The 23,907-nt window shown below is 47.2% G+C and overlaps 1 protein-coding gene across 2 annotated transcripts in view; it reads right to left on the bottom strand.

Annotated features, from left to right (window-relative positions):
- Tll2 (tolloid like 2) overlaps positions 1–23,907 on the bottom strand; it is a 127,177-nt gene that overhangs the window by 18,528 nt on the left and 84,742 nt on the right. For both annotated transcript variants that reach the window (XM_010618124.2, XM_033761302.1), the window contains 6 exons: positions 23,068–23,192; positions 20,339–20,454; positions 14,908–15,010; positions 6,682–6,798; positions 5,508–5,653; positions 4,674–4,869 (listed from right to left, as the gene is read on the bottom strand). In XM_010618124.2, the coding sequence (XP_010616426.1) occupies positions 4,674–4,869; positions 5,508–5,653; positions 6,682–6,798; positions 14,908–15,010; positions 20,339–20,454; positions 23,068–23,192 (803 nt within the window). The remainder of the gene's footprint in view (positions 1–4,673; positions 4,870–5,507; positions 5,654–6,681; positions 6,799–14,907; positions 15,011–20,338; positions 20,455–23,067; positions 23,193–23,907) is intronic.

Genomic DNA, 23,907 nt, shown 5'->3' on the forward strand with positions numbered 1-23,907 from the left:
AAAGAAAAAAAAAAAAGAAAACCAAAAAACAAAAAAACTCATGAGATTCTATCTGTACCTATGATACCACTCATTTCATCGCCTGGAACTGGGGATTTCTCCCTCATACACACAGACCTTCTCAGAGCCATTCCGTAAAGGTCACAGTAGGAGGACACATGTGCATTCTCTAAGCATTAGAAGCACAGCCAGTCATGCAATACTGTTACAGACATTCTTAAGAAGGGTGCAGTGGGAGACCTGAAAGTGTCCACAAAACACCAGGCTCTGTTCCATACTATTCCCAGGAAAAACTGCAGGGAGAGGCCAGGAAGCTGAGCTGCTATCAGAGAGTAAGGAGGGTACTCAGCAGCAACAAGTGTCTAGTGATGCATTGGGGGTACTCAATAACAGCTAACAGAATGCCATGAGTGTCTGGAGAAGGACAAGGGAGTCACTGGGGAATCCCCTAAACACATCAACCCACACACAATTGAAGACAAGAAAAACCCCAGCCTGGGCCAGGGATTTAGCTCAGTGGTTCTGCTACCTGCCTTGCAAGCACAAGGTCCTGGGTCCAATCCCCAGTAAAAAAAAAAAAAAAAAGAAAGAAAGAAAAGAAAACTCCAGACTTAGGACTCTTCAGGATGATCATTAGAAACAAAAGGAATGTTATTCTCCACATCCAAGCCATGGTATATTCATTCCTGAAAGGGGGCAGGTAGAGTGTGGGCTGGTACCTAGGAGACTTGATGAAGAGACAAGAAAACATGGGGACACCTTTTTTTTTTTTTTAAGTCCAATCAGGGGTTGGGGATTTAGCTCAGTGATGCCACTGCCTGCCTCATAAGCGCAAGGTCCTGAGTTCTATCCCTGGTAGAAAGAAACAACAAACAAAAAACAGTCCAATCAAGGGAGAAGAAGGGGGCGTGGCATGGGAAGGAGAGTACTGACTCACAGCACCACGTCAGAAGCAAGGCAAGCGTGTGGGTGTTCACCAACGTGAAAGAATACATACCCAGAAAATAAATCAGGACAGCTCAGAGTTGTTAAACTGTTTAAAAGACACTCAGCTGTCTTGCCAATACAAGCAGGGATCCTTTCAGTAACATTCCTGATAGGGTGCTCTTCAGATCCTGCCTGAAAACTCACAGGGACAAGACTCTTGACACTCTTCGAAGGTGTTTCTTGGGTTGTCTGATTTCTAACCTATTGGTTCTGCAAGGACACAACCCCTCTAACCAACAATCCTCCTTGACATTTCCCTTTTCCCATCTTTCTCTTTTTTTCTTTTTTCTTGTTTGTTTTCCTTTTCCTGTCTTTCTTGACTGTGGTACACAAATTCCCCACCAACCTGGTTGCTCTTTACTGGTCCAAGGATGGCTTGTGACTACCCCATCATCTACCACAGCGATGGTAAACTGAGGTAATGCTGAGAGCAGAGTGTTCTTGGACTCCACAAATGCCTGAATGCATTGGCCACGAGGGGCAGATGGGTGTAGGAGAGACATTCTAGGCAGCGAATTGGAAGCCTCAAATTAATGCAGTATTAAGTGTGCTAAAACAGTAAGCAATCCTGTAATTATTTATCACCTTACCTGAAGCGCTGTCTTAGACACTGGCTATGTTTGGAAAGAGGAGAATAACAAATCCGGGCTCTTACGTGAATCAGGTCTGGGTTGGATGCGCCAGAGGGTCTTCACCCATCAAATTGTGGGGGCTGCTGGTGATTTAACTTCCCTGAGCCTCCCGCCTGCTTTAAAATGAGAAGAATGATCCTTTCTAGTGGTGACAGAAAATGATGCCTGTGAAGTACCCAGCTTACAGTTGATGCACGGTGACCATCACTACCAAAAACCGCAAAGTGGATTCTGATCTTCCAGTGGGTAGACACAACGATGGGGGAGTGGAGGGAGAGCACAGCCTGGACCCGCCTAACTTAGGTGAGAGAAAACTCAGGTGCAGTCCTGAGGACGGCAGGGAGACAGGAAAAGAAACTTCAAGAGTGGATCAGTAAAGGAAGACCAGAGGGATGAGAGGCACACACAGCAGATTCAAGAATCTTGCTAGGGGGGGAAGAGGGAAACAAAACACGGAATCCGTCAGGAAGGATAAAGACAGAGACAGCACCAGGGGAGGCCGCTGATGCCAGTGACGCCGTGGTTGTGGCCGGACACTCAGGCAAGAAAGAGAGGACCACGGTGCCTCAGTAATGTCCTGGGCAAGTGGAAAGAGAACAGAGGGATGGACGTAAGCCTAAAGCAAAGGGCGTATGATTCCTCTAGAGTCTAGAAGGATAAGGCATTGACTCAACAAAGTCGATAAAAAGTAGGTTTTGCGAGAGCAGCAGGATATGTGGCCACTTGCAGCTGTGCTCTACTGTGGACAGGTGATGTCCAAGTGTGACAGGTGCCACACGCAGTGGGAGCCCGTGTCTGCAGCAGTTCCGTGCTGCTATGAAGTAGCTCATGCTCCCCGCCCACTGGCTCAAGCCCAAATCTTCTAGAAGGATCTGGGAGAGCATGAGGGTTGGAGAAGAGGCTAGAATCAGAGTTCAGCTTAGCACAGCAGGACCACTGGCTTCTTTTTACCCTCCAGGTGGTATTAGGAAAAGAAGGGGTCGTTCTGGGGCTGAATAATCAGACACCTAGGCAGGATCCTGAAACTGTTTCAGAAAGGTTAAGAGAAGAAGGAGCCAGGCCTTCAAAGAGAAATCCTGAAGCACAGTGGGATGTCACACTGGGGCCATGGAAGGTAGGGACCAAGGTGGAGTCCTCACATTCTTTGTGTAGGGAGTGAGGGACCAGAAGGGCTCACCCAGTGCTTGATGCCACTGTCATCCTCCCAAAGTAACCAGAAGAGCGAGGTGCTCTGCCTGCTGCCCAGCCAATGAGCGGTGAGAGGGGTGCTGAGGCCAACTGGCACCCTGGCCAGTGGCATGAGCCAGCTGGGCCCTGGGCAAAGCCTGCTGCCAACTGGCACCAACAAGGCAAGAGGCTCTTTGGCTCTGTCCCTCCCTGCCACAGGCCCGGTATGTGCTTCCACGGGAGGCATCCTGACACAGGAGCCTGAGCACGCACATTGTGCTCATAGGAGTCGTACTGTTGGCCTCACCGGAACAAGCCTCAGCATCCAGGATGCCTCAAAAAGGAAAAAGTAATAATAAACCCACTTCTTATTTGGCATTTGTCAACTTATAAAGTGCCCCCAAGGCTGTCATTTCAATAGGGCTTCACAACAACTGGTAGAGAACAGGAGCAAATTTCCTTCTTGTATTCTACCAAGGGGGAAACTGAGGCTACAATCAGGACACATGGCTGCCTGCCTGTGTGGCACAGCCTGAAGTAGATTCTCCTGACATCTAGTCCCTTTGTGTAGGAACTAGCAGAAGACTCTAAAGAGGAGGCCGAGGGGAGAGAGAACGTGAGGTCAGAGACCAGGATTTGTGAGTCCTAGGAGAGATGGGGCGGGAAGGAGGCAGCCTGCCAAGGCAGACATGGGTGGCTGGCAAGCTGGCAGAGTTGCAGCACTAATGAAGGAGGCTCAGATGCAGAGAACAGGCCCTGTCCTCCAAGGCCTGCCAGTGTGCCACTGAATGCCCCATCGCAATTCATGGGATGACAGCCACGCTCCCCTCTCGGGATGTAGTGTGCAGAACTTCCCAAAGCAGAGAAGGAAGACCTGCAATTCTAAGGAGGCTTGGAAGCCCCTTGGGGTCAAGAACATTGGGTCTGACTGTATGGTACTAGTCTGGTTCCATCAAGACCCTACGAGCAGCAGGTCCTCAAGGCAACACGGAAGATTGTTCCCAGAGTGTGACCCTCATCTCCTCAGACCCACTTCTCTGGGGATAAGCACAGAGGCTGGGGCTGTCGCCTCTCCAGTCCACACCAAGGAATGTAAGACAATGGTTTAGAGAGTTTGGGCTCTGGAGTCAGAATGGGTTGGATTCTCAAGTTGCCATTTAGCTGTCTGAGTGATCCTGAGCAGTCCATCCCATTGTTGGTCAAATGTGACCAGGGCCAGGGATTTAGCTCACTGCCTGCCTCACAAGCACAAGAATCTGAGTTCAATCCCTGGTACCAAAGCAAACAAACAAACAAACAAACACAAACTAGCCGGGCATGGTGGCGCACACCTGTAATCCCAGCACTTGAGAGGCTGAGGCAGGAGGATTACTGTGAGTTTCAGACCAGTCTGGGGTACATAGTGAGTTCCAGGTCAGTCTAAATTACATAGTGAGACCCTATCTAAAAAAAAACAAAACAGGACCAGACCTAACTCAAAGGACTATTTGGAGAATTCAATGGCCAGGTAAATCATGTACTCTACATGGGCTCTAGCACACAGTAAGTCCTCAATTAATGATAGCTACTGTACAAATACACATTCTTATCAACGCTCAACTTCCCTACCGTATAGTTTGACCTTGTAAACTACAAGGAAATTACTAAATCTAATTTGCAAGTCCAGAACAGTCCGTTCTGCAGAAGGCAAGGCTGAGCCTTCTCCTGCCTGAGACCAGGTGGGAACTCCAGGGGGCCCTGCATACGGCTCTGAAATGGGTCACCACCTCCTCCCTCCCAGGGAGTCTCGTCTAGTGCCAAGGCTCCACATGGATTTTGTGATTCTTAAACTGGGGGAGCAATATTTCTTCCTGTGACCAAAAGTGGAAACAAACTGCTGATTCATACCCTTGAAAAAATTGGCCGCAAAGCCTGATTTGTTGATGGAGCCGTCGGACACAAACTTCATCCACAGTCTGTTCGAGCTGGATTTCACATCCTCCGGCTTCTCGTAACCACAGAAGTGGCCGATCAGGGCGCTCTCTTCCGTGGGGCCGTCACGAATTTCCAGGTAGTCATACGAGCAGCTGTCGTGCCTTTCAATCTAAAGGGAGAAACAGAGGCCACTTCGTTAACATCAGATGGTTCATCTTCAAGGTTTTTTTATTTAAAAATGGAACCTAAAAATCATCCTCAAAACCTAACCAGGCTGAGTGTGTCCTGAGTTTCTTCAAGGCTTGTTGCAAAAGTCAAGGGTGAATCAAACTGCGGAGAGACTAAGAGATGTAGGGAAGAACAATTCTGCAAGACTCCCTTGGATTCCAGGATAGTTTTTCATGGGGGTTGGGGTGTGAAATAGTCTCTCTATGTAGTTCAGGCTGGCCTTGAACTCACTATGTAACCCAAGCTAGCCTTGAACTCATAGCGACCTTTCTGCCTCAGCCTCCCGCGTGCTGGGATTACAGGTACGTGCCGCCATGCCCAGCTCAGGCTAGCTTTTCACTTCCACTATTCTCTCGCCCCTTCTAGCACCCTTCCAAAAAAGGGGTGAACCACATTTCAAAGGCTGCAGAAAGTTTGATATAAGATGTCCAGGCACAACTCACCATGGGCTTAATATGTAACGTGGTCTCTTAGGTTCCTGTTTTCAACCCAGAAATTGGAAACCCATCCTTACAGAGTGGACAATAACAAGGAAATTTGTCACTTACGTCTTTAGGGAGACATCCAAGCTGGGCTCACCTCAAATGCTTGGAAAATGAGTCCCACATGAAACCCGTCCGACACGGTGATCCTCCACACACATTCCTTGGAAGGCCTGTAGTCATCAGGGTAGTTGGGAGATTGGATCTGGCCAGCATCTTTGTTAATGTCTCCCCCACATGTAGCTTTAGAAAAAGCATAGGAGGAAGCGGGTTCCCGGTCAGAGGAAGATGGGTGTCAGTGGTCACCACTAGGTGGCTCCACTCACCAACATTTTCATCTCCATACAACAAAGACTGTGCCTCAGGCATAAAATGCGTGTTTTCTGCTCTGAACTTTTTCATATACAGAAGATAACCATGTAGCACCTTCATGGTGCATCAGATCACCTGGGAAACTGCTCCAACTATAAGAGCCTGGGCCACACCCCCAGGGGCTCCCATTCGGGTGAGGGAAAGCACAAAGCTGCAGAGTTCCCCAGGTGACTCTAATGTACTGGGTGAGGATGGCTGCACTTAAAAGATACACGTGTGTGACCACACACACAGAGGTGTGCATTAGGTCTTTCACAAAAACAAGACATCCTCTCTAATTACCACAATTGGAGGCCGAAAATGGCCCTTGATTTTTTTTTTTTTTTTTTTTTTAATGTCTCACCTTGGAGAGGGTGGGATGGGATGGAAAGGGGCGTGAGTCAGGAAAGCTCAGCACACAAAACCTGTAGAAGTAGCATTGCCTGGGGCGGCAGCTCAGAGTCTGCTCTGCCCTCAGGGTGGCCTCACAGGCCCTTCTAGGAAACGCAGCTGGACCTTCCCTGACATGGTCCAAAGCCTTCTTTTCATGAGCGAAACAGAGGCGCAATCAGGTCAGCCCCTTTGCTTAGACTCACACATTTCCAGAGCCACTGCCATCCGCAGGGTTTTGGACCCTGACATCACCCTCACATGGGGCAGCCGACTCCCCAGATGGACAGGAAGGATTCAATGGGCTGGTGACAGGTAGATGACAGTTCTGAGATGAGCACAGCTGGCCTCTGCATTCTGAATGTAGAGGAAATGGCTTGCGGTCCTCAGCTGACCCCTTAAATCAATGACCCCTACTCTAGGGGGCCTGGCAAACTGCCAAGCTCTGGAGTGAAAGACGGACAGCAAGTGCATGGGAAAGACAAGCGGATCAGCAGCCACCCGCGTGGCTTCCTCTGTCATGAACAAACCTTCATACACCGCGAAGAAGCCTTTGCCCAGGATGTTGCTACTGCTGCGGAACTCCACCCAGAGCCGGCTGTCTGAGGAGATGAGGGGCTCGGGGACTTTGTCACCACAAAATCTACCTAAAAGTAGAAAAGACAATCAGGATGCCTGGGACAGCAAGGAGGTGCAAGATGCTGATTGAGACAAACTGACTCTTCCAAGGTGGTCCGAAGTGAGCAGTAGCCTTCCGCGACTGTTGCTCCTGTCACACATACCGGATTGAAACACAGGACTGAAGGAGTCCTACAACCTCTGTGCCTCAGGCAAGGGCTCCAGATTCTGGTCACTCAAAGCACCCAGGGTGTAGCCGAGGTGCTCGCCTCCTCCAAATGGGCCCAAGGCAGCTCTGAGGTTTGGTGGAATCAGGCACTGAGGTAGTGATGAACACTCATTCTTCAGTGTATCCTGTGCTATCCATGCCCTCCCTTTGCGACACTGAACATTCTGCTTTCTTTGCCTCGGGAGAGAGGCAGAGAACACATGACAAAGAAATCAAATCATTTTGGCTTTTGAATATTACAAGGCTGGTCACAACAGCAAAGATAGGGAAGACTGCACAGTGAGTAAGAGAATCGTTCCCCATCCTTGTGGTCTTAGATTACAGGAGAGAGGAGAGAGGGGAAAGGTTGGACAGGGCATAAGGCAGCTCCTAAAAGGACCTGTCCCCCGTCCCACCCTAAGCTGAGACCCTGGATAGAAAAGGCCAACAGAGATCCCAGGTAGTTTAGGGATCTGGGAGAAGCAGAAAATTGTGTCCCCCAGTCCCTGGGAAGAGCCTAAGGGGGTAAAAAAGACTGGATTCCCCTGCCTCTCACAAGGGCAGAACAGAAGTGCCTGTGTGGTCTGTAAAAACACGCGGCCCTGTTCCTCCAGCTAAACACGGTATGATGGTAGCAATGCCATTCGCAGCCCTTGAGGGGGAATGGACGTGACTTCCCCTTAGCCCAGAGGACTTGAGGAGCCACAGAATGCTTCTCACACTTGGAGGGAGATGTGGCCTCCATCCCATTCTGAGTTGCCCTAGGATTGAGACAAAGAGGAGCACAGCAGCCTCTTATGAGACCGGAGGACTGGCTGGTCAGGAATGAGGACTCCCAGCAGGCCTAGGCACGACCGTGATATTGTCAGCACCACCACCCCAACTTCCATGATGCTATCTATGGTCTACGTCGAGATCCGTACACCCACAGCTGGGCTTTCGGAAGTGACTGGACCATGGGGATAATAGCTTGAGTGGAACAGAAGGTCACTGGGGGCACGGCCTGGAAGGGTTCATCTCACTTCCCAGCCCCTAACCTTGACACTCTGTTCGCGGGTGCCGTGCCATCAGCAGCTCCCTTCCACCATGCCCCTGTGCCAGGCCACGCTGCTTTGGACCAAATGACAATGGACTGAAACCTCTATAGACTCTAAGTCAGACAACCTCCCCTTCTTTAAACTGCAGGTGTCAGGAATGGCGTCTCAGGTATGAGATGAGTGAAAAAGACACATAGCTGGGCACAGATTATTCCCACTGGTACTCCCTTCCCAGGGAAAGAACTGACTGAAATTAAGTTCCTACTGCCTAATAGAAAAGAGGTTCGTAATAAGTATAAACTTTTGTTATTGAAAAAAAATTCGAGTTTCTTAGGCACTTGTGTGCACAGTCTGAAGCTTTGACCTTCTGTGAAGGAAAAGGAGGAGGCCAAGCTTCCTAGTACGTGACAATCTTTGGTCATCTCACTCCTAATGAAATTTAAGGACCGTAGCCCAGGGCAAGGACAGAGACGGGGTTGGGTGGAAAGTGGGTTGTTTTACTGGTCAGTTCAGAATACTGAGCAGCAGATGCGGCATTGCATGTCTGCAATCCCAGCATGTGAGGGAAGCTGAGGCAGGAGGATCAACCTCAAGTTTGAGGCCAGCCTGGGCTACCTAGGGAGATCCTGCCTCAACCCCCCACCCCACCCCACCCTGCAAAAAAAAAAACACAGAGCAGCCAAGGTCTGCTTGGACCAGAAGTACATGTCTCTGCCAAGAATCTACCGAGTGCATCACCGAATTTCTTTCGTTTTGGGTGGAAGGAGATAGAGAGTGAGTACTAATGGCTGTGCATTTTCTTTGGAAGATGATGAAAATATTCTAAAATTGACCATGCACCTCTATGAGCATATTAAAATCTATTGACTTAATGAATTGCATGGTGTGTAATTTTTTTTTTTTTTCAGTACTGAGGATTAAATTCCGGGTCTTTGTACATCTCAGTCCTTTTCTTTTTTTTCTTTTCCGGACATGAGCTCACTAAGTTGCCCAGACTGGGCTTGAACTTGTGATCCTCCTTCATCAGACTCCCAGAGTGCTGGTATTACAGGTGTAAATCACCAGATTGGTGGGCTCTCAATTTTTTTAAAGTCCATTTAAAAGATATATTGCGCACATTTTTATTGTCAATACTATGTTAGGCACTAGACAAGCCACTTAAAGCTATTTTTAATTCTGCTCTATCCTTCTGAGAAAAGTGGGGAACACTGAGGTTGGAGGAGGAAAGAGCTATGAGGGGCATTTCCAAATGGCCAACTACAGCACCCATGCTTAGGGAGAGAGCTGTTCATCTTCACTCCCTTCTGATTCTGGCCACCTGTAGCTGTTTGAGTTTGGTGAGCTTAAAGTTCAGAGAGATAAGGCGAAACTGCTGCTGAGATTTTGGCAAGGAAAAGCCCATCAGAGCCTGTAAATCTTCAGTAATGGTTCCTCTGGTGTGGCAAATTAGTGTCTATTAGTTTTTGGAAAATAACACAGAAGCAGGAGGAAGTGTTGCTTACCATCAGGGAGACAGCACACAGAGTGGCCGTTAGACCACGCCAGACTGCCAGCAGAGCTCCTGCCTAGCCTAGCTTGAGTTTCAAGTCCAAGTTTCTCCTTTTCAAACTGCAGCTGTCACAGCCACTGAGGAATGTTTCCAAAGGAGAGAGGGACCTTCACTGCTGCACCGCCTCCAGCCCTAACTGGATAGGATGAGCCGCCGCCACCCAGAACGGTTAGAAGACGACCTGTTTGCTCAGTACTCCGGAGGAGGTAGGAACTGCAGCTGAGGTACTGACGGTCTTGCAGGGCCGTACTTAGCAGAACACATTACAGATCAGAGCCCTCTTCTCAAGTCACTTTGCAGCTCTCAACTACTACGCATTACTCTGTCCCTTGCCTGACATCTCAGAACTCTCATCTTCACCATCATACCTCTAATAGAAGCCCTTTTGTCATTGATCATGTCTGTGCCAGATACTGTCCTACCGTGTTACCAGGATTATCTCATCTTAACACATTAACCTGAATTTGGGACTATTACTAATCCCATTTCGCAGATGAGAAAAATTGAGGATCAGAGAATTTTTCTCAAAGCTGGAGGTAGAAGCAGAATTTTAAGCTTGGTGGTCTGAGACCTGGACTTTGATCATCAATATCAACTTCTTCTTCATCACCATCAAAACCAGCACCATCCAAAGGAATTTGGGTGAAATTCTAATCATTGTACAATTTTGAATAAATAGACACTAGATCTCCCTCTCTCTCTCTCTCTCTCTCTCTCTCTCTGTGGAAATGCAAGCATCATCCCTATTTTCCAGTTTAGAGACAGACAAGTATGAAAGAAGATCAGAGCAAGAATGGGGAAACGCTAGGCTCTGCTGTTGGCCTCACACTGCCACTTCTGCTTATTGGGGAAGCTGCCCTGAACGAGGGCGCCCCAGTACGAGGCCCACAGGACACTGGTGAGCTGGCGTGGCCCTTCTGAACTTCCCTCTTCATTTCAGGGAAAGGAGTAAAAGGGCTTTTGTGTACATTGTGGTGATCTAGAATGCCCAAAGACAGTTCTGCACACAAAACTACATTGTTTAGAATAATTCCTCTAACAAATCAGGGAGGGGAATCCAATTTCCAGGACAGTATTTCAGGCAACCGGATGAGTTTCTATGCAGCTAACACCTTCCCCGTTAGGCACCATCTCCTAAGTTGCCCTTGAAAACTGAAAAACCTAGTTGAGATATTTACCAAGCTATGAAATGTTCTCAGTCGATTTCATTTTCCCTTGACATCTCTAAGAAAAAACCCGGGTCCAAAACAGCCTCCTCCCAAGGAGACTAATCAGGCCGGACAGAAATTGGATTGGACAAAAGGTGTCAAATTCCTAAACTGAAATCTAGCTCCTGTGTGCGGAGGAGGAGTTTAATAAGGATATCAAGAAGAGGAAATACAGATGAGGACACTACAAGTGGCCTCCATGGGGAGTCATAAAGGGCTCATTCATAAAAAGTTATGCATGTATTATGCCTGGATTTTCACACACTGCCCTGGGAAAAAAATGTGATGCATAGTTTTTCAGAGCAAGATGCATACTTTCACAATCCGCCCTAATCTGCTGTCCCTCCTGCCAAAGGGGCATTGACCTGCCTCCTCCCAGCAGATTTCATGGCCCTGACCCCTCCCAGGGACCAGCTCAGCTGACACAATGCACTTGTTCCAAACACAAAAGTTCACTAACAACTGCATTTGGAAACATCAGAGCAGGCCAAATAGTTGGCAAAGGAGAACTCCTACAAAGGAAGAATGACGGCCGTGGGCACTGAGCCGTGCCTTTGCTGCAACACCACACACACACGCACACACACACACACACACACACACACACACACACACACCCCAAACCAACCACACAGGAATGTTTACAGTACAGTGCAAAAATATTAGTCCTAACCTCTCCCAAACAGAACAAAAAACCCCTCAAACCATCACCTACAGCAATAAACTGTCAAAATCTTGTCCCACTAATGAAAGTGTAGCCAGAAATACAGGATTTGCTGTAAGAAAATGCCTGCTTCAAGTTCAGGCAAAGGGAATGCCTAGAAATCTGCACATGCTCGTTCTTGGAATGTACCTTGGACCTCTCTGGGGAACCTAGTAACAGAGAACTCCTCTATTCCATTGGGGTGGGATGGGGTGGGTGCATAGGGCTGCCAGGCTTAGCCAACAATAACCCAGGAAATCCAGTTAAATTTGAATTTCAGATAAACAAGACATAATGTATCTTATCCGGCAAAGCTAAGGGACACCCTGATCAATTTTAGCACTCACCTCTTCCCCTCACCAGGACATCTGAATTCTGATCTGATCTCACCCACTAGTTGTCTGTGAGGCTTTAGAAAGTGTAACTTGGGGAGCTGGGCTTTCTCATGAACAAGTACAATTCAGCGACTCAGGAGGTTGAGTGGTTGTGATTGCCGGATGCCATGTTCTCATGAAGGTCTTCCACACAGCTCTTGTGAAAGGCCTTCTTGTAAAAGACCCAAACAACGGAGTCTTGCACAAAACAGAACAGGAAGCTGCCCACCACCTCTACGCTTCCTTTCTTAGAGGTAACCACTTCAACAATTTGATGAGCACCATTCCAGGCCACTCTCTGTGTCCTGGCACTGGACACAAGCACATGAACCACGTATTTATAGGTCAACACAATCGTTCTCTGACCCACTTTGTGGGGATTCTGGTTCAGAACTTTCCCAGGACTCTAGTGCTCAGCCAGGTTTGGGAAACTCTACTCCAGGGATTCATCTCTCTGATTTTGTTACATCAACCCAGTGCTACCTGTAAAGCCTCACCCGCTGCTAGCTACTAACACCTGCCCTGTCTGCTTACATTAGGAGGAAACAGAAATCCAGGACAAGACAGCGTTTCCCCTTCCACTGCACCGGTGGCATAATCCACTTGTTCTGCAGTGTACACATTCCTGTGCACACTTGGCCTGGAGGTCACTTTCTTGGTTGCCTGTTCGGACTGCTAACTACCTGACAGATTGCTCCTAATTGGGGCAACCTGGTGCTCAGACTCAGTCTGCTCTGGCTGCTCCCCAGCTCTTTGGTGCTCCTAAGGACAGGAACTCCTACCTATTTTACCACAAGGAATTCAAATTCATGGTCACAGGTGCCTATGTGCTCTTCCTGCAGTAGCTTACTTTAGTCATACAGTATGCAGTGTGATCGAAGTATACAGTGAATTTTAAAGTTTTTTTAAATTAATTGCAATAAAAGACACATCACCTTTAATCCCCCCTTAAAGTATGCTCCTCTGCTTCAAACACATGTCTTCTGTCATTCTTGCCGCATCTGGAAGCAGTTCTGGAAGTCCTCTGTTGTATCTTCCCAGGTGGGATCCAAAATAGGATAAACGTTGCTGCTGAGGACCACCCAATGGAAAGGCAGTCTGTAAAAATCTTACCGTGCGTCCTCGTCCCCCTTATTCACTGGGTGTGGCACTGTGGGATTTCTGGCTCTTCCCCAAAGTTAAAACGCCCATGAAAGGTAAATGTCTGGAATCAACCCAGGGCTTCAAGGCAGCCACAAAAACACAATTGAAGACGCAAAAGAGGACTTCTAGAACGGCTGTAGTCAGTGGTAAGAACGATGGATATATGTGTTCAAAGCAAGGGAGAATATTTTGAGGAGGATTAATGGCATTGTGCATTTTACTCCAATATATTTTTTAAAACTTTTAAACATTCACTATATTTTTATTGTATCTGATAGCTTCACATCTGCCAGGTTTTCTGAAGGAAGTTATAGCCAGACCTTCTACCCAGTCTCTTCTGACCTATCCCATTCTTGGTTCCCCTAAGCCAACATGACATTAGGCTTGGTCCAGCAGTGAAACTTCCCAGCTAAGTCCTCTTCTTGCTTTGCTAGTAGCATCTTCAGCCAACTGTCTCAGCAACAGCTCATTCTCAGGCTTTTCAATCTCAGTATAACAAGAGTGGCTCTTCTGTTCATATGAAGATAGACCAGGAACCAACTACTCACCGAGTTCTTAGACTTCTCCAGCCCAGGAGCCACACTACAGACTATTCTAACAATGAGAACAACCATTCCTCAGCTGAGACCTTCCTACTGGCTCCTTATCCTTGCAATTTTCTCTCCAGTCTACCGTGGCTGCCATTCCCAGCCTAAATAAGTCATGGTGTCAGGTCCTAAGCCACTAGTTCTCCTTACAGTTGTAATCTTCCCAGGCTACTGCTGAAAGATTTCTCTTTTTGTGATCAGTCCTGAGTGAACTAGCTTTTCTCTTTATACTACCTGCCTGCTGTCCATCACTCAAAGGCCCTAGCTGCCTCATCATGGTTGAGGTCATACCCTGTTCAACTCACAAAAATAATACATGTGATCACAAAAATTTGTAAAATATAGCTAAATCAAGAACAGAATGAGATTTTTTAAAATTTTATCCTGAAATAAGTATATGTGACTGATTCACAGGTATACTTTTACTTGATATTTTTATGATAGAACACATATGATTCCTTCCCATTGAATTCAACCTACAGAATATTTTGAGTAATTTTGCTTTGAATGATCCCGGACAGGATATTCAGTATTCAGCCCACCACATTTCTACTACTCACTTTATTATACTAATCCCATCTCATTCACTTACAAGTGCTACGGCATCTAAGTCTGCAATGTCGATACTTATGTACCTCGGTTCGTGAATGCTTTGTTTGCGAACAACTTGGTTCATACACAGAAGTATTCGGCAAAATTTTGTTTCTGTTTACAAGCTCTGCATTGGGTGATGAAAACAACCACGGCCATCTTTCCTGCATGAACACCAATGTGGCTGTCTTTTCCAGAATTGTGGAATGAATTAAATGTATGGAGTGAGGTATCACTGTATATATATATGTAGGCATATATTTCTAATTAATGCTACTCCATATTCCACTCTGTAACATACTTTTTGCAGCTAACAGTAGACCACCAACAACTTTTTATACCCAATACATAGTCACCTCCAACTTTATTTTTACTGGCTAGAGAATTTTAAATTGAAAAGATGTATCATAGTCTATTCAGCTAACTCCTACTGTTGAACATTTACATTGCTTTCAATTTTCCCTGCTTCAGTGCACATCCCTATAGCTAGAGCTTTGCACTCTTCCTTAATTAGTTCCCTAGGATAAATTCCAAGAAGTGGAATTGCCAGGTCAAAGGCTATTCACAGTTTTAAGAGCTTTTAACATGCATGGCCAAATGAAGTGTTCAGAGTTTTACAATGACATAGGCCCTTAGGGCTTCCTGTGACTGCTGTTGCGATGGACCCTTCCAGGCAGTAACAGCATTCCAGAGAACACTCAACTGCTCCTCTCTTAAAGTTGTCTGAAGTCCACTCACCCAATAGAGGGGCTTTCCTCCAGTATCCATCCCGGACCTCCACATAATCGTACCAGCACAGACGGCTCTTAAATAAATCCATGGATGTGAAGTTTAGGAAGATCTGTAAAGAAATTACCATAGACTGAGTCTGAGCAACAAAGCCTGAGGAGTTCTGAAAGACGCGCTGTGCATACCAGTATTCTCACATTACCATTTAGCATACAGGGCCCTCAGACCACAGGAGGAGGGTCTTCTCAAAGACACAGGCACAGGAAACCTCGTGACATTAAATAATAAACCTTAGGCAGGATGAGGAGTAAAGAGAAAGAGAAGGGTCCTTTGGCTCTGTCTGGGAAATCAGTCTGAAGTCACTAGGTGGCTTACGGAGAACAAGATGCATTAAAAAGACTGGCCAGGATGACTGAGACTTAGATTTAGAAGGGTACCTTGAAGGAGGTAAGGGGGTTGATGAAGTTCAGAGATACAAAAAGATCCTATAATTTCATCAATCATTTCAGAGACTCTGGGGTTAGCCCGAGTGCATCTAACCACCTCTATGATCAATGTCCCCTCGGCCATGACCTTACTTTTGAGGTACGGTGTATACAAAAGTCTTCCTACAGTTGACTCATTCATTGCTGGTTGGCCACCTGTTGTGTGCTAGTCTATGCTGGGAAATGGAGAGAGTTACGTAAGGGAGGTCAGAGCAGGAGGAAAAGGTAGAAACAGCACACCAACGAGGACACTATGGCATAAATGCTGAAAAGGGAGGGTTAGACAGTCCTGAGATGGGAGAATGAAATTTTGCCTGGAGAAGACTTCTCAGAGAAGGTGCGATTTAATCTACAAGGACTAGGAGCTCCATGGGCAGAGAAATAAAGAAAAACTGCTATGGAGCTGAGGCAAGGAGCTATTTGAGGCCTTGGACCATAAGCCCAGGACAGTGAATGTGCCTGGAATGAGGGAGATGAAGAGGCAAAGAGATAAGAGTGAAGGCAAGGGTGGCAGCGGGTTAAGCTGAGGCTGGGTGGGATCATTCCTGCTCTCTGGAACATCCCTGAGGTCCCTCGCTGGAAGTCCCAATGGCCAAATAAGTGATTATTTAGTAGAGAGGACAGAGTGGTCCTGCAGGCTGCATCTCAATACACAGGTGCTACCCAGTGAGTGGGCCCTGTTCCCCCACCTCCCTCCAGCCTGGGATTCTCTCAGAAGATGGACTACAGCGGAGCCCAGGTTTCCCTTCTCCCTTCACCACAGCCCCACTCCTGTCAAGCTCCACCCAAGAGATGCCTGTGCGTCCTGTACCCTGAGAAACAGTAGCTTATCTCATCAGAGCTCTAGGCTGACTCTCTGTAGCATTTTTCTGCTCTATCATTTCTCAGCTCTCCAGCTCTAAGCAGCCCACACACCCCTGACCCTGTTCCTTTTCCATTTCTTTTATTTTGGTACTGGGGATCAAGCTCCAGTCCTTGCACTTGCACTTGCGAAGCAGGCCACCAAACCGCTGAGCTAAATCCCCAGCCCACCTTTTCCATTTCTAAGGACCTTTCTCTCAGCAGCTCACTGGTGTCCAACATCTTCACTCTCTGTCCCTTTCCCGGTTACTTCTTTGATAGCCAACCAGCCCAGGGACACTGTCTTCAAGTAAACCTTGAGGCTGGAGGATTTGTAGTGTACAGGTTCTGATCCCTCCTGCCCAAATCTGAAGATGGTTATTTGTTCTCCAGTTCCCTGGTCTCCTTGGACTGCACCTGTCCTTTCTGGTTGTCACCATACTGGCCAGTCCTCTCTCCTTGGGTGGATCCTGCCCTCCCTACTGTCCCCAGCTGTGAGAGCACCTCAAACCCAAGTGTTCCCCTCTCACCTACCTGACTATAGAAGACCCATCACCTCAATCACCCAGGCATCCTGCCTCAGTGCTATCCCTCCTTTCCTCTGCTGTTGACCCTCCCCATATCTGCATAGCACCTGTACTGATGGCTCTTTTCCCTTTAAGGTGTCTGTCCCTCCCCTCTTACCCAGTCTTGCTCCCCTCCGTGTCTCCTCCTCATTGCTGCTGCCCCTCCCTGGTGTGCCTCCACAATTCTGCATACTAGGGCTTCCAGGTCAGTCTTGTATCTCATGTTTACCAGATCCCTCCCATACTTAGGAAACCTCTGCAGATCCCCATATCCCTCTCTCATAAGTGAAACTCTCTGCTCACTTTCCACAACCTCCAGAGCCAGACTCCCTTTTTCCAAGGGCTCCCTGATACAGCTACACTAATGAAACCCTCCCCCGGTCCAGAAACGTGTCCCTTCTTTTCTAAGCCCTTCCCTCACCGCCCAGTGGACATAATCTGATCATCTTTGGAATGCATTACTCCCTCTCATATAGAGATTCCGAGCAGGTGTCTTTAGGGTCAAGCAGATTACACTTCTCACCTTCACCAATTACCAACCCTGGAATCTTGAGGAGATACTTGACTTTCTTGGACCTCGCGTTCCTCATCTTCAAATCAATATGCACACTATTAGGTTGTTGAGGGGACTGCACAAGAAACTGTATAGAGTTTATAAGTGCCAATCCCAGCAGATAGTAGAAACTCCATAAATGGTAATTAAAAGTCAGATCATACCAAACAGTGTACCACAACTGGTACCAGCTTCGACTGTCCATCTCGTCTGGTGGTAAAAGTACCCACCTCTTCCCTCTGAGCAATCCTGCCCTGCAGTCAGGTCCCAGGACAAGTAGCATCTTCCACAAAACCCTGTGATCTCCTAGGCAATGAAGAGTGGGTACCATAAAATAACAGGCCAGCTTATCTCTATCCCTGTGCATGTACATATGTGTGTGTGCATGTGTATAATGTCACTCTCAAACTACACTGGTCTTTAAAACCCTACTTGAACATTTGAATCACCTTGGAAGCTTTAGGGGAAAGGCTGGTACCAAGCAAATGTCCCTCCTTCCTTTAAATCAGACTGCCAGGGAGTGGGGGAACCCAAACTAAAGTCAAGGATGTAATTTAGATTTCTCTCAAATCTCCACAGAGCTTTTATTTAAGTAATCAAGCTCAGGAATACTTTGTAAGCTGCTTGCACAATAATTCTTTAGCCTTTGCTTTGTAAAATCAAGGAAAGGAAATCTTAGTACAACCTCCTTGGTAACACATTCATATTCTAAATAAACCGGATAATTATTCAGGCTAATTATTTTAAGTATGTTAATGAACCATAAAGACCATAGAGGAAGACGTGATGAACGAGAGGTGATACTCAAATCAACCAAGTTTGTTAATTACTAGGAGCTCTGGGGAAGGCTGGGCGAAGCAGAAAATGGAATAATTGGTGCAGATATTTCAGTGATGTATATTCTCCCTGCCCCCAGTGAGGACTAATAATTGAGGCTTGGTGAAGCTTACATGTTTCAAACATATTACATAGCGTGTGCTGTGCGAATAAAATCAACAATTTGGAGATTACTAGATCCTTTCCTCTTCCTCCTCCTCCTGCCTGCCTCCCTCCTGTTAGAAATAGAGACGTCACATCCATCCAACGCAGAAGATCTGGAGTCTCAGCTACAAGATGACATCCACGCTGTATTAAATGTGCAAGAGCAAAGATTCAGTGCATGCATGTATATAAGTGCATTGTGTATCATAAGTGCATGTTCAAATGTCTATCTGCTAACATGCTCCCTCTGTATAACAATATGAGATGATGGTCAAGCGTTCAGACTCTCACAAGTCCAGTTGGCCGGGTTCAAATCCTAACTTTGCCATGCACTTAGTAGCCTTAGGCAGTTTCTTTTCTTTCCTACAAAATAAGCAAGGTGGACCAGGGATTTAGCTCAGTGATTCCACTGCCTGCCTTGCAAGCTCAAGGTCCCAAGTTTGATGCCTGGTACCACAAATAAATAAATAAACACATAAATAAGCAAATGAAATAAGCAAGATAAAGCACCTAGCCTTGTGAAGTTGATGTAAGGATCAAATTAAATGATCCCCATAACATACTGAAGATAGAACCTAGTCCACAGAGAGAGTTCGTAATGGTCCTAGGCCTTTCTTTCTAGTTATCACACTATGCTTAACTCAACACTTCAATGGACTTCTTTTGAAGCTATAAATTCACAATGCTTGTGGTTGTCTATAGGCACCTGAAAAATTCCAATACACCCACTGCTACCCTGATGACCAGTTTTTCACTAAGCCCCAGATATGTCTCCTTATCCTTTCAACAAATACTCAGTATGTGCCATACACTGTGTGGAGTCCTCGGACTGAGGATAGTCAACCTGTCCTCAATGAGTTTAGGGTTAGAAGGGGGACAAATATACCAGCAATTATAACACTATGAGACATGCTGTGAACTGTGACATTGTAGAGATAACTGGGAACACAGGTGGTGTCCCCTTACCCCAACCCAAGGAAAACACAGCTGCAGGTAAGCTGAGACAATCTAAAGAACACTTAGAAGGCAGCTATGCCAACCATTATACCACCAACGCCTCTGAAAAGCACTTGGATTTGCAGAGACATTGATTGAAAAGATAAACTTTGGAATATGAAGCCTAGGTCTCCATTCCCAGTTCTATATCTTGCAGTGAACCTAAGCAATTTCCTTAATGTCCAAGGAATGACTATAAGAATATTCACTCTGTTATAGGATTGAGAACACATTACCCATGGACTAGGGTAAAGAGGCCCTGGTCCTCAGCTTAGCTCTAGAGGGTCATGGAATCTTCAGAGCCACAGGAACATGCCCATGCAGTTTGTCTGGCCTCTAGGCCTCCCTCAGCGCTGACCCACTTGGATCCCTGCTTCCAAGCAAGAAAGGTACACACCTGGCCAGCCCACCCACTGGAGGGGCAGCTAAGGAACAGCCGTTTGCAAGATAGGGGCGGATGGTGTTTGGGAGTGTGGGTTGGGGCGGGGGTGCTCCTGAAGTACCAAATGTGAGTCAGAAGGAAAGGGGAGGGCCTGACTGCATTTGGGGGTCAGCTCTCCCCACATTGCCACCTTCCAGACCAGCAAATCAAGATGTCAATAAATTCTAAATTGGACCTTGCCAATTCTAAATTGGATCATTGTAACACTTATCAAGGAAGGATAGAGCCTTCTTTGCCTTACAAACGGTTTGCTTAATCTATAACTTATATGAACAGTTAGCAAGTGTTAGGCCTCCCTTTGTATGGGTGAAACTGGTTGAGAAGTCCAGAAATAGTGAATGTAAAGCAAGCAGCCTGTGCCTGCCACGTGCTGTGTGCTCTTAACAAAAGAGCTGTTATTATTACTAGTGTCCTCTTGTGTCATCCAGAAAGCCATCCTTTCCCAGGAGGTTTCTTGCCTAGCTTTAAAAACTATTCATGATTATTTCCATGATGTATCCCTGGAGTGCAGCGTGACAATTTGGTGCACGTGCGTAGTGTGCAATGGTCACGGCAGCGTAATTAACGTCCCACCTACCTTCTCCCCTGGAGTGACGGAGATCCTCCAGATGCAGTGGGCGTAAGATGGGTAGCCATTTGGGAAACCGGGTGCAGAAAAGTTTCCTGTTGTGTCCTGCAGGGTCTCCCCACATGCTGCACAAGCAAAACAACAACTGTGACACTGGCATGTGTACCATGCTGCCTGTGCAGCTCCTGCCTGGGGCCACCAAGCAAAAACACCCGTTTACCAGCCGAAGTCCTCACAAGGACGGATGTGAGGCAGTGACATAAAGAAAGTAGCATGCAGTGCCAAAGAGCAGCACCCAGGGCCCTCCTGTGCCTCTCAAGACTGAGCATGGTCCAGATTTGAAGTCAAACCTCAACTGTCTGGCAGGCTGTGTGGCTACTGGCCGGGCACTGATTTTCTTGTCTGTAAAATAAGCAGGGTGGACCGCAGAGGCTGAGCAGAGTCACTGTATTACGCACAACGGGTCAACTGGGCACCCAGTGAGTGCTCCATACATTGTGGCCATCGTGGCTGCTAACAATAACATTTGGGGTAGGGAGACCATGGGAGTGCAAGCCAGTGAAGCAAAAAAGAAAGAAGATGCTCTGAGACTCATTTCAATTTTGAAATCCATTTCAGTTTTGAAGCTCATTTCAGTTGTTGTTTTAAATCTCACCTCTTTTCCTGCTATGCACCTCTGAGAGAGCTACCAAATAGTTAAGAAAGCAGAGAAAAGTGGAGAGGCACAGGAAGCTCGAATACTCGACAGCACATGATTCAGTTTTTTGCAAGTTTGACAGCTGCCTGGTGATGAATCTCAAACATAGGACATACATGTGAAAATTATTTCCTCTAATATGTCCCTTTAAAACAAAAGAATGTCTGCACCTTAGGAGCTGTAGGCTTTGTATTTCCCTGAGCCTTGGGATTCCAATCCCAAAGACAAAGACACTGGCTTGTCCGGTGTAGAAAGCACCACCCGCAAAGAGTGGGGAACAAGCATTGTTAAGGACCTTGTACTACAAGCGACTCAAGCTCTGCATAGCAACAGCCTTAGCTCTCAGTTATTACTTGAACCTTCACAAAGCTCCATATTTTTTGGAGCTGCAGGAAGGGAGAGGTGGAGAACTACCCACCCTTGGCCTCAGGAAATCCTGGATATTGGGGCTTCCATATCACATTACTGAACAACTGCCAGGCATCATGAGGATTATGCCCGGCAGTCTACACCCCCTGAGGGTTCCATGGAAATTATTTTAGAATAATCATCAACATTCTGCAAGAACAGATACATTACTGTATAGCTCCACGGTATTTACCAGCTGCTTCCAATCCTTTTGGGAAATACACAGCATATACATTATAACTAAATAAGTACTATGGCATTTCCCAGAGAATGCTATAAGGTTTCCCTTTAAATTCATCAAGGCCATATGATATGTGCATCCTGCATTTCAGCCCTAACGTGTCCCCAGACACCTAATGGCTAGGTGGACACACTGCCCAGTTTCATGCACACACAGCGAGCCCCGCAGACCTGCTGCTCAGTGTGGCAATGTGACAGCCTAAATTTTTCTCCAGTGGCCTCCATTTCAAATATTCCATGTCTTTATCAAACTCTGTATCCAAATCGGAAGGGAGGAGAGGAGAGGGGAAGGGAGGGAAGAGAAGAGGGAAAGTAAGGGGAGTGGGCGGGAAGGAAGGGAAAAGAAAGGAAGGGGAAGGGAGGGGTAAAAAACATGTATATAGCACCCTACGAGCCCCTTTAGGCACAGTGAGTTGCTCAAGGAAGATACTGATTTGTTAGAATGGCTAAAGCTCTACTTTACTGTGAAGTGGATTTCTAGCATGAATAATCCCGGCTCTCACCGGTAATCTATTCTCCTGACTTCCTATTTAAGACCTCACAAAATTCTGTGACCCATTCTTGTCTATTAGTGTTTGAGTTTTGCCAGGATTCATCCAGTGTCTCTTCCGACCCCTGTCCTCCCGTGCTATCTATCACATCAAAGGTACAGCTCTGGCTGCTTGGACAAATGCTTTGCTCTGACACTCAGCAGCTTAGAGGGCCCAAGGCACTTTCATCACCATCACCACCCACAGGAAGCAGGGGTGGGCTGGTGCTGAAGCCTTGGGGAGAAAAGGGAAAAGGGCCAATTCAAGGAGAAGGGAGTGCTGGACTGGCGGCAGTTGAGGCGTTCTCTCAAACCCCAGAGTACTACTTAGTCTTAAATGGAAGACTGCTGGTCATTGACTCTGAGCCCATAGAAACAACCTCCTTTATAGCGCTAAGACTTCCTCTGTCTGTAGTATTTAGGAAACTGACCCCTAGCATCTCAAAAGTGTTTGTCCTCATTCTTTGTCTTCCTGCAAAGTCCTCCTTTGTTCTTGTGTTGCCAAACCATCAAACCCAGTCCTACAGAAAGGAGAGGCGCTCTTACTGTTACAGGGTCACTCTGCTTTGGTACCTGGGTACTGCAGTACTATACCTTCTTCCCCTTAGCTTTGCCAAAGAAGTCCAAAGCCTGCCACAAGTCCAACTATGGGCTTCAAGACCTATGATTGCCATCACCATTTTGGCTTTCCATACTGTCTAGCACCTCCTAAAAGAAAGACACCAGCAATTACAGCTGCCAAGGAATGATCCTTTTAGGTTCCCCGAGGTTTTATTCCAGCAAGGGGAGCTGTGTTCAAAAAGCATCAAGTTGTACTCCACAGGACGCTGGGAGGTGCTGGGAGTCCCCAGGGCTCACAGTTACCTGGGCATTTGTACAGTTTCCTAGCTTGAGCTATGTCTCCCTGGCTGAGCCGCACACGCTGGCCAATGGTTGGCCGGATGCCATTGTCGTCTCGACGGGGGAGGATGGTGTCTAAGAAAACTCCTCTACAGAGAGAAAAAAAGAAAGAGAGGAAGAAAAGTCAGGACTGTCTGGCTCTACAAACTGGGATTTACAGTCTCATTTCCTTGCCTGTGACCCATCGACGTTCCTGCTCCTGGGCTGCACCTCCCTGGCTGGCATGACGGGAGCTGTGTCCTTCTCTGTTGCTGCATTTCATCCTCCCCTTTCATCAGCTATCCGCTCGCTTCCCAGTGGGAAGATGACTGCCAGCTTGAAAAATATGCCTCGTCTGGTAGTCTCGATTCTTTTTTTACTAATGCGTGCGGAGCATTTGCGCAAAGCCCTTGACATTTCCACTAAGCCGGGCCCTGGGTCACCACACTGCACAGCACGGGGAGCACCATCCAGAGAGATCGTGGTATGAGTGGTGCCCCTTGAGGCTCTGCACTGGGTGGTGCTGTGAGCAGATAAGTCTCGGAGCTGCCCCAGGGAAAGCTTGGGAACTGGTCCAGTGTAAGGCTCTGCAAGGGGAGAGTTGGCAAGTGCAGATGGCGAATTGGTGAATCTGAGTTGAAAGGGCCTTGCTGGCCAGAGGAGCAGTCGGAAGAACATGAGATAAACGCAGAGAACAAGAGGGAGTCAAAAGGGCCTGGAGCTCAAGATTTCTGTGCCAGGCCTGGCTCAGGCAACTGAGTGAGCTTGGCAAGCCCCTTGCTCTCCTCCCTCCCTCCCTCTATTTCTCTCTCTCTCTCTCTCTCT

This window comes from Fukomys damarensis, unplaced genomic scaffold (assembly GCF_012274545.1).
Source record: "Fukomys damarensis isolate Sample0158 unplaced genomic scaffold, DMR_v1.0_HiC HiC_scaffold_8, whole genome shotgun sequence".
NCBI classification, from domain to species: domain Eukaryota; kingdom Metazoa; phylum Chordata; class Mammalia; order Rodentia; family Bathyergidae; genus Fukomys; species Fukomys damarensis.